The sequence below is a fragment of the Lagopus muta genome, chromosome 6 (assembly GCF_023343835.1).
Source record: "Lagopus muta isolate bLagMut1 chromosome 6, bLagMut1 primary, whole genome shotgun sequence".
NCBI lineage: Eukaryota > Metazoa > Chordata > Aves > Galliformes > Phasianidae > Lagopus > Lagopus muta.
The window spans coordinates 47741197-47751878 of record NC_064438.1 but is presented as its reverse complement, the minus strand read 5'-3'; the positions used below and the strand labels follow the sequence as shown (position 1 = coordinate 47751878).

Here is a 10682-nt window from a genome sequence, read left to right as displayed (position 1 = left end):
GAGCGGCCACGCTCGCTGCGGGCCGCACATTGCACGCTCGAAGGCTGAAAATGCCTTGCTCGGAACCGCGGGGCCCGGTCCCGTGGGTACCCACATCGCATCTGTCCGTGCGTGGTGCTGTGGGGCCGCCGCTCTCAGCGCTCTAGTTTGGCTTCGTGAGACCCAAAGCCGAGGGAAAACGGCGGAGAGCTCAACAGCTGAAGTGCTGTTGGGGTACCGGCCGCGTGCTGACATGATAGCAGAGGGGGCCGAGCGGTTGAGAGAGCCCATGGCCGGGGCTGGGGGGCCGGGGCGGTGGAAGCGGTGTGCGGGCAGATTTACTGGAGGAGGACGGAGCCTCGCCGGTAAGCCAAATTCTACTCAAAGCTGATTAAGGGCATCGAGCTGAGTTCTGCTCCACTAGGGCTCTCCAGCGATTTCACACCAAAACATTCACTTAACACAGAAACTGAGTGACGCGCTGCAGAGCGCTCTCCGGGTGCGAGCTGGGCTCCTCGGGTCTCTCCTGCACCCGCCTTCAGCCCCCGGCCCTCCACGCTCCCCTCGCCCTGTCCAGAGCCGGTGCTGAAAGCTTTTTGCACGGACATTTGTTTGGTCAGGAAAGTGAAATAACAACAATCGGAGGAGCAAGTAGAGTGGAGGGGAAAAAGTTGGTTCCCAGAATCTCCCAAGTGTGAGCGCACGCAGCTGCGCGCATTTACCTGCGTGGGAAACGGGGAAAGTACCCGAGGTCTGCTCCCCGGGAGCCCAGCGTCTCCCGATTCGTGGCGGAAAGTGAATTCCTTCCAGAGAAACCCTTGCCGCCGGGATGTAAGGAAAAGGGGTGGGAAAGGAGGGTCGGAGCGTGTGTGCGTGTGCAGCGCGGGAGTATGTGAGCTCGTGTCCCGCTGCCATCACGCTTCGCTTTAGGGAAAGAGGAGGGAAAAAAAAAAAAAGAAAAAAAAAGGAAAAGAAAAAAAAACCCAAACCCAACTCTCCCCAACCCACACAGATAGTGGTAGTGTTGTAAAACTGTCGGGAAGAAACGCAGGGACACGAGGAGCTGCCGCGGCGTCCGCGGAGACGGGCGGCCCGAGCCCCTCCGCGGGGAGCGCACGGCTGCGCCGGGGGCGATGGGTACCGGAGCGGCCCCACCGCAGCCCCCGCCCGTGCCTCCCCCGGCCCCGAGCGGCCCCCGGCAGCAGCCCCCGGCACAGCCGCTCCCGCCGCGACGCGAGGAAGTTTGGCCCCGCATGAGGATGCGGCTTTGTGTGTCCCCCCCCTCAAATGCTCTTTGCTTTGCTCCCAGAGCTCCGCATACCCGAGAAAGCAGCAGCGCACAAAGCCCGGAGCTGCTCCCGATCCGTGCATGTGCTTTAGTTTGTGTGTGTGTGTGTGCGTGTGTGTGTGTGAGTGCGGTGTGTGCGAGTGGCGTTTCTTGTTCTCTTGCAGGGTACAATGTTAAAAAGCCACCGCTAGTCGCCCCCAGTGCTCCTACTCTCTGGGTCTTTTTGTCTCTAGTGCAGATTAAACGTCACGTCCGCACTTGAACTTGAATTTTATCCCATTGTACAGAGGCAGCCCCAGCCATAGAGAGACAGAGCGCTCCCAGAGAACCAGGACTCCGCCATCTTCACATTGCAATATATAATAGTAATAGCCAGCACCAGCCCAGCTGCACTGGGGGCTTCCTTCCTTCCAGTCCCAGCGCCAGGCGAGGGGGGAAGAGTGCAAAGTGGTGCAGGAGCACGGGCAATCCTAAAGCACCAGGGCAGAGCAGTGCCACTTGAACTGGGAAAGAGGAGACACAGTTTTGGCTGCCCCTTTTCAAACAAATTCTCTCTAGATATCTACCCAGCAAGGGTCAATCTCTGAGAAACATTTTTTTTTTTCTTTTTTGGGCAATTTTTGGCTGTTTGGGCAAAACCCAATTTCAGTACTTTTTTAAAAAATCTTTTTTATTCCTGATTTTTTTTTTTTTTTGCTTTTTAATTTTTTCCTGATTTTTTTTTTTTTTTTTTTAACCCTCCTGGTGGAAAAGCGCACTTGCCAATTTGCCAAGCACTCTGGAAAGAGGGGAAAAAGAAAAGTGTACTGGCGGTGCACATCCTCCCAAGTTCAAGAAGAGGTTTGGAAGTCCGAGTGGCAGAAGCAGTGGAGAAAAGACAGAGTGCGAAAGAGAAAAAAAAGAGCGAGAGAGCTTTTCCTGATGATGATGATGATTTTTAATTGAAAGGAGATCCCATCCAGTGCACCACAACAGCAGCAAAAGGTGTTTTTTATTTTTATTTTTATTTTTTATTTTTTTTTTGAACGAAGAACTCGATCAAGAAGAAGAAGAAAAGACGCAAAAAAGCAGAGGAGGAGGACCGGCCCCCAACGCAGCCCCCAGACCAGTGCAGCTCTCCAGGCGATGCCAGTGTAAATGCCAGGGCAATGTCCCGTCGCAAGCAGGGAAACCCGCAGCACTTATCACAAAGAGAGATTATCACACGTAAGTTTCGACTTGGAATCGGATCGAGCCGAAATCGAGGAGCGAAATTAGGGAAGGGGAGGAAGCGGTTTGGTGGGGGGGGGGGGGGGGGGGGGGGTCTCCAGGAGGAACCAAAGCTTCGAAATGACTTCAGAGAGAGGGAGAGGAGAAGGGAATTAAAGAGGGGAGGGGGGGGGTGTGTGTGGCTAGGGGGGATGGGCTGGGGGTGGAGGGGGGGAGAAGCCCGAAGTTTGCCGTGCGTTTGCAGCGGTGCGGAGGTGAGGCGGGCGGGCTGCAGCGCGGAGCGGTGCGGGGAAGGCGCAGCCGGCGGAGAGAGCGCGGGGAGCGGCGGATGAGGGGACGCGGGGCCGGGGCGGGTCGGGTCGGGTTGAGCCGGGCCGGGATGAACCGGGCCGCCCCCCGGGGGCTCCTCAGCTCGCCCCCCGGCCCCGCTCCTCTCCGCCCGCTCCGGGGAAAAGTTGGCCGAGCGCCTTGCATCGGCGTGACAGCCGGTCCGGGGGGGTGAGAACCAAGGTGGGCAGCAGGGACGGGGCTGGAGAAGAGGAGCGGCCGGGGGAAATTGATCTGGGAGGCGGCGGGCCGGCCGGGGAAGCGGCGCGAGGCAGGTAGATGGGCAGGCGGCAGCGCTGCCCGCCCCAGGTGCACCGCCGGCGGAGAGAACTCTGCTCCGAACGCGTGGGGAGGAACGTTGTGCTCGGCCGGGGCTGCGAAGGGGCCGGCGAGAGAGGGGCTGCCCCGAGATGCTGGGGGCTGCAGGGCACGGAATGCGGCCGAGCAGCGGTTCAGGGCCGGAGCAGGAGAGGAGGGTGCACTTTCCCGAAGCTCCCATTGTGAAATGAAAACACACACCGCCCCCATCCCCCTCCCCCCCCCCCCCCTCAAATAATAATAATAATAATAAAAAAGCTAAAAAGCGAGGAGAGGGAAGGAGCTAGCTCCCCTTCCCCCCCTCCCCACCCCCCCCCCCGGCAGCATCCCCCCTCCTCTCCGTTCCCAGCCTCGCAGCACAGCGAGAGGGGTGAGCGAGCGTCCGTAGGCAGCGCCGGGCAACGTCTCCGCCGGCCGCCCAGAACCCCACGGGGTTTGTGCCACGGGTGGAGGGGTCGGCCAGGTCCCCAGTGCCCTACGCTGCACCGGACACGGGGATACAAAGCTTGCAGGAGTGGGGGCGGGGGGTTCGGGGGGGTGGCTTCTACGTTTCTCTCCGAAGGCATCGGACCCGCTTGAGGGGGGGGGGAGTAGAGGAGGGGGGTATCAGAAAAAGCCGCGCACGCCGTGGGGAGGTTGAAGGGAGGGGGGTGGCCGGATTGAGTCTCCGCACCCCGCTGGGAAGGCCGGACCCCCATCCCCCCCGTTACCCCACCTCCTCCCTGTGGTATCCGCAAGTTGCAGTGCTGCGGGGGGCGGCGGCGCGCACGGAGGCAGCCCGGGGCTGAGCCTGAGCCGCGGCGGATCCGAATATTTATGTTCAGATTTTAAAAAATTTAAATAAATAAAATATTCCCCCGGCTTCTCTCCCCTCCCCTGAAAGCCAAGAATAGGAGCCATCTGCCAGGAGCATTTGGTGCTTGCGAGCTCCTCTCTTTCTTTGTTACCGGTGATAAATTTCTGTTTGTAAGATTTCCCCGTGAAACGATAGATAGATGTGTATATGATTTTTCCAGCTCCCGTGAGATCTTTTTTCTTTTCGTAGGGAATGGTTTGGAAGGGATGTTTGGGGCTCCGAAATTTCAATTTCTTTCGCTCTTTCTGTGTTTCCTTTTTTTTTTTTTTTTTTAACCTATTCCTCCCCCACCTCCCCCCCAGCCCATCAGCTGGTGGAACACAAATGAAGATGCGTCTGGGTATCAGCTCTCTTTCGGGGGGGTGTGGGGGGTGGGGAGTTGTTTTTAATTCATTGTTGTTTTGGAACCAGATTTGCATCACCATAAAAGGTGGATTCCCCCCCCACTTCTTCATTAATCACATTTTTGTTATTAACCATCCGGTTTGGAAAATGCATTTCCCCTTTCCTTATCCCCACCCCCTCCACTACCTTTATTTTTATTTTAAATTTAAGAAAAAGCATCATCAACCCAAACACAACAGATCACCCCGTGCCATTTCTTCCACTTTCCCATCTCAGTTGTGAGGAGATGTGGGGTGTAGGGGAGGAGGGGGGAGTGCGGAAAATTGGGTTTGTTGCGCACGTCTGAATTTGTTTAAAGGAGTGAAATATTTCTTTTCTCACTGCTGTCGCTGCTTGGGGTGCTGGGGTGGGGGTGCTGGTGTTGGAGAAGAGAGCCAGGTAGGTTTGTTCTTCCAATTTGATCTCATTTTCTGATTGCTTTACTTGAAAGTAAATAATGAAGCAGGAGAGCATAGAGAGGTGCCGAGGAGCTGCGTGTACAATGGGTTTAGCGGGGAGGCTGGGGAGGAATGGAGAGCAGAGCAGTACACAGCTTCCCTCCCTCCCTTCTGTGTTTATCTCTCTCTCCATCCTAAGGAAGCTGGCGGAGAAATCATGCTGCATACTGAGCAGTGGCAGAAAAAAAGGAAGGTATCCAGGAGAGGAGGGGGTGGGAGCCAGGGGGGCTGCATTGGGTTGACGCTGGGGGGAACGGAGGCATTGCAGCGCACTGAGCCCCAGCTGCGGGCTGCAGGAGGGTGATCGCATGATCGCACCCTGCTCTGGTAGAGGTGCAGTTTGCAACCAGGAGATTGAGCTCTGAGAAGGGTATTGGGAAAGTAGTGGGCAGCAGGAAAGCGAAACACTTGCAGCAGAACAAACTCAACCCCAAGCCAAGCCTCTAAAGCCAGGATGGATTGAGAACTGCTTTCTGAAATCTCGCATTTATGTCATGTTTAGCTTGGGCTTCTGTTTCCCTCCCCCCCCGCTCTCTGGTTTTGGCATCTGTCAGGAGAGTTGCATTTCAGGATGGATTGGAGGTCTGTGCCAGGCAAGGAAAGGGAGATGGGGAGAGAGATGAGAGAAAAGAAGAGAAGGGTTTTCTGACACCGCTTAGCTGGAGTTGATTGGGTTTCATGCTCTCGGTGTTCAAAGAAATGTTTAGACCCTGAGTGTAAGGCAAACAAACAAACAAAAAGCAGAGAGGCTGCAGTGGAGCTGTGCTCCAGAGTTGCAGTGTCTCATTAGCACCTTGGTCCTCAACACTGTAAAGTAAAACGGCCTGTTTATCCTGGCCAGGCTCACCCAGCCAGCCCCGCAGTGCATGCATGTGCTGCACAAAAAGGGGAAACACATGGAGAGCACAGAGCAGCTCCAGAACACGGTGCTGGTGAACAGAGCAAACTTGGTGGTTGAGCTCACTTAGATGGGTGGACAAAACAAGAGAGGCAATGAGGTAGAGAAGAGGAGAGGAAACGGAGCTGTAGAGCTACTCTGTGCAAAGAAACGTTAGTTTGGTTTGATTCTAACTGCTGATTTTCCAGCTTTGGATCTGATTTTTTTTTTCTGTCTTTCTTTTTTTTTTTTTTCTTTTGCTTTTGAACTTGAGAAATCTGCCTTCAAACCAGCTCTGCATTTGGGTTTCAAGGAAATGCAAAAGGTGAGAGCATGTGCAGAGCTTGCTGAGTGCAGGTTTGCAGGAGGCGGCAAAGCGAGAACCTTTCTGCGGAGCAGCTGCGAAGGTTGGGAGGGAGAGGCACAATGAGATTGTATGGCTGCAGGTGCAGGGCCAGTTCTCAAGAAGGTTCTTCCTGCCTGGTCAACAGGTTCCCTAGGAAAAGTAATAATTTCCTGTAACATTTTACATTAAAAATAATAACAAAAAGCACTCCGATTTTTTTGCATGTCAAAGTTCTGCAAATTGCTTCAAGTAGCTTCTCTTAAAACATGTTTAGATTCAGTGTCATGAGTGAGCTTTATCTCGTGGAAAGAAACACAGTAGTGCAACCAACTCTCATGCAAAGAGACTGAAGGGTTAGAGAGGAAATCGTTTTGGTGATGGCTGCCTTGGCTGTGATACTCGCACAGTGCGCACAGAACGTGTCTTAGAAAGACGTTACATGTGTCGTCTCTAAATAGGGCAGGAAAGAAAGGGGCCGTGTGCTGTTGATTTCCAGGTTGCTTTTCATTTAGATCTATTTGTATTTGACGTGAGGTTAGAAAAAATAGCGGCGTATGTTCATAGTTTCTGAGCTTTTAAAATATTTTGATAAAAGTGCTGTGCAGTGATGGTGAATCTGGGCTGCTTCGTCCTTTTGGTTGATGTGCTCAGTGGCTGAGATGGATGTTCAGCGGGTGAGAAATCATTTTGCATTTGTTTGCCGCTCGGCAGATGAAGAGCACATTTAGTCAGGCTGCTTTAAATATTGAGAACCAAAAGTCTTCAAGGTTTTACAATGCAGTTGCATCTAATGGGAGCGGCCAGAGCCCCAGTCTTGTGCAAAACGTCTGTTTCTTTGCAGAACAAAGGATTGTCTGGTGGCAGATTTGACAATAATTATGACTTAGAGGAGTGCGCGCTGGTAGAAGTCATACAAATTATCGCCATCAGTTCCCGAATCCAGTTGCCACCTCCTCGGCTAGCGAACCTTTCTCGCCTACAAAAAACCCTTCGCACACAACGTTGCTTCCTCTTCCCCATTTCCTACCTCCATCGCTTCGCGCTCCGCGCTGTTTGTTGATAGAAAACACTTTCCAAAATAAACTTTGCTGGCTGGCAGCCGTGCCGCCGGGCCGCCTCGCGCCAGTGGCGGCTGCTGACGACTAGGGGGAGCTCGGAGCCCGCCGATGTGCGCTGGGCTCCGGGATGCGCCGCGCCGGGAGCGGCGGCCGCCGCGCGGTGTTCGCAGCCTCAACTTGGAGGATCGATTTTCACGCGCAGATCTTCCCGGCGCTCGGTGAGAGGGGCTGCGAGGCAGGCGCAGCTATTTTTAGCTAAATCGCGGCTACTCGACTCGGGATTACGGGAGGATTTTTTTGTTTGTTTGTTTTTATTTTTTTATTTTTAAATTAAAATTAGTTTTTAACAATGCTTTTTTTTTTTTTTTTTTTTTTTTTTTTTTTTTTTTCTTTTTTTTTCTTTTCTTTTTTTTTTTCCCCTTCTTTTTCTTGTCAGTGTGCGATGTTTTAATTCTCAATTTGTTGCTGTTGGATAGAGATCAGGATAATGCTACCTGTACACCAGTGAGGCTCTGTTTGTGAGGGGAAACCCACGTTTGTTTTTCCAGTGGGCACATAGTGAGCACAGGAGCTGGAGCTATGCTGAGCTGGGGGTTGATCACATCTACAAAAGCCACACATACCCCTGCCCAGAGGCTCTGCTGATGTGTAGTGTAGCTCAGGCCCTTATAACAAAAAAATCTGCAGCTCTAGCAAATGAAAATAAATGAAATGAAGTGTTTCTTTCCTAAAGAGAAGCACAAACCCACATAGACTGTGTAGAAGTTGCAGCTCTTCCAAGCTCTTCTCTGCCTGCCTGACTGCCCACCATGGGTGGACTTTAGCGGGACATTCCTTGCTCCAACGTGTAATTTCATGGTGTGCACATGAGAAGCTTCAATCACTGGATGTCGGAGTAGAGTTCTTACTTTGCCCAATATGAGAAATTAATCAGAAGATGATATGGTTAGCGTAGTGCAAACAGAGTCTTATTTTTAGTACTTGGTATAGGGATGAAGATTATCCTGAGACAGGAAGGCGCGCTCTATTCTAACCTGAGAGAAGTAAATTAGGTCAGACGAAAGATCAGGGCTGTCATCAACTGTACAAAAACCCTTCACTCTTGCGTAGTGAGGGCCAGCAATTTATCTGATGATTTCTCTACTTCATTTAATGTTTGAATCGAGCCTGTTGGAAGCCCACAGCCCATCTGACAAACCGTTGACACTGAGAGAACGGCACCCAGCGACAGGAAACCTTCCCTTCTCCTCTCCCAAGCCCCTCAAACTTTGCTGATTGCAGCTTTGCTTCCATTCCACAACTGCTAACTTTTATGAAGAGGAACAAGAATCTCCCTCTCCTCCACCTCGGTGCCTCTGCCCCCCGGCACACGCACATGTACGTGCACGCTGTCTTTCCTCCCATCTTTCCTCTGCCTCCCTCCCATCCCATTCTCTGTGCTGGAGCCCAGCAGCAGCCTCCCAGCACCAAGATGGCTTCTGCTTCTCTGCCCAGGATTTCCTCTTGGGGCAATGACTTCTCCAGGGCCGCAGTGCAGATGTCGGCAGCCCTGGTCCTGTCTTGGTAGCAGCCTTGAGAGAAGCGCGTGGAAAAACAAACGGCGGCTGGGCTCCCTGCCTGCCTGAAAGTTACTGATGCCATAAAAGCACTTGGTGAAGTATCAGCATTGGCTGCAGATAGATTTATATATGTGTGCCTTTTTAATGAGGGAGGGAAAAGCCATCAATAACGGCACACATTGATAAACGCGTGATTCATTCAGCTGTTTCTACTACAGCACCTTCCTCTTTGGTGTTTATTTACTTTCTTAGATTGTAGCTGAGCAGGCTGCACACCGTTCCTCTGCACCCACAGCTGCAAGCCTCAATCCAGCCGTGTGCTCAGCCCCAAACATCAGCTCAATCTGCTCCCTGCTCTCCCTCCCCACAGCTGATGCCTGCTCTGTGCTGTAGACCTTTGCTGGAGCTTTAAGTAACAGCTTTTCTTCTACTTTTTTTTTTCTTCTTCTTTTTTTTCCCTTTCCTTCTGAAGGAATATATAAAAAATGCCTAAAGCAGGCTGCTCGAAAACAAATTAAAGCAGAGGGACACACTTCATGCGTTGCAGGCACGCGCCAGTAGAAGGGGGTTAGAAGAATATCATCATTTTACTGGCAAAAGTGACACTAGATCGGGGATTTGATTAATGGTGCAGCATTCACAGGGACTTAGTTCTCTGTTTTTGACATATGCAAGTCTTTTGTGCAGTTGTCTCAGTGCAAGAAATTCCATTTTTTTTTAATTTTTTTTTTTTTTTCCTGGAGCAGTTGATAATTTGTATGTGCTGGATATGCCCAAGGTACTTTCCAAAGACTAAGCAGCAGACAGTACAGGGTAGAAAAGGAATCCAAAGTTAAGGGGAAGGAAAAAAAAACACTGGTTTACTTAACTTTTTTATGACCCCTTTTACTAAGCCACTGGAATAAGCCATAAATTCGCCGAATGTTATAATGAATACGCTTCAATGAGAGCAAAAAAAAAAAAAAAAAAAAAAAAGAAAAAAAAAAAGGCTTAAGGAAATTGTATATGAGCAACAGTGTTCCATACACAGTTGAGAAGCAGGCTCTTTTGAGACTGATATTTCTAAAAAAGAACAGAGTGGCCGTGTGTTTAATACGCGTTCAGAACTAATTACGGAATTTTGATCACGCCTTTTCAACCTTTCGGTAAGAACCCCGCGCTCCACGTATCCCTTTCTAAGGCAGCTCAAAGCCTGCACCAAAACACTGCTCCTTCTGCCTTTGTGGCACCGAGCGCTCCTTTCTCTCCTTGGCTGTCGTTGAGTTTTAAATAAAACAAATCTATTCACTGGGGAACAAAGCATGCTTTTAGATCCCATCATCACATCCCATTTTATCTGTGACGATTTACAGCTTCTGCAGTCTATAGAAGTCCCTCTGCATTTTACGCTCTCGAAAGCAGTAAATATTTTTTGGTGAACGTATAGTTTACTTAGGAGGAGACACGCCACTCCCTTCTTCAACAGCGCGTGGAGCTCCTGGTGAAATGCCATCTGACAAACGCTGAGATCCGTGCAGACCCTTGAATGTTCGTGGCTTTTGTTCCCTTTTGGTTCCGCGGGGTTACCGTACCGTTTCCCTCCTCGTTTTTCCCAAGTCCCGTGCCTTGCTCTGCTACTTACTGCCGGGCTCGCTCCGTCCCAGGTGTGCGCGGCGGCCCGAACCACTCTCGGAGTGACTCGGGACACTTTTTGCAAAGCCGGCCGACCCTCGGGAGCCCGTGCGGGGGTTAACGGGGGGCCCCCCATCCCCTGGCCCCGCACGGCCCCGCGCAATGGGAAGCTCCGCGGTTTTGGGTGCTGAGGCTCCGGCCCCACAGGTGCCCCCGGCCGCCTCCGGCTGCTCCGCGCTGCGCTCCGGTGCGCGGCTCCGCACGGCGCGGCTCTGCACGGCGGAGCCTCTCAGCTCTTCCAGCTGCCTTTGTGCACTTGGCATGCGGCTGAGTCTCTTGAAAAGTAGCAGGGAGCAGCCGACCCATTTGTTTCTGGGGCTTCCCCACAGGTTGTCTCTTTCGGCCAACTCAG

The 10682-nt window shown here is 52.1% G+C and overlaps 1 protein-coding gene across 4 annotated transcripts in view; it reads left to right on the top strand.

Moving 5' to 3' along the window:
* Nucleotides 1-1577: 1577 nt before the first annotated feature.
* BCL11B (BAF chromatin remodeling complex subunit BCL11B) overlaps nt 1578-10682 on the top strand; it is a 92553-nt gene continuing 83448 nt past the window's right edge. For all 4 annotated transcript variants that reach the window (XM_048948117.1, XM_048948114.1, XM_048948116.1 and 1 more), the window contains exon 1: nt 1578-2473. In XM_048948117.1, coding sequence (XP_048804074.1) covers nt 2416-2473 — 58 coding nt within the window. In that variant the 5' untranslated portion in view covers nt 1578-2415. The remainder of the gene's footprint in view (nt 2474-10682) is intronic.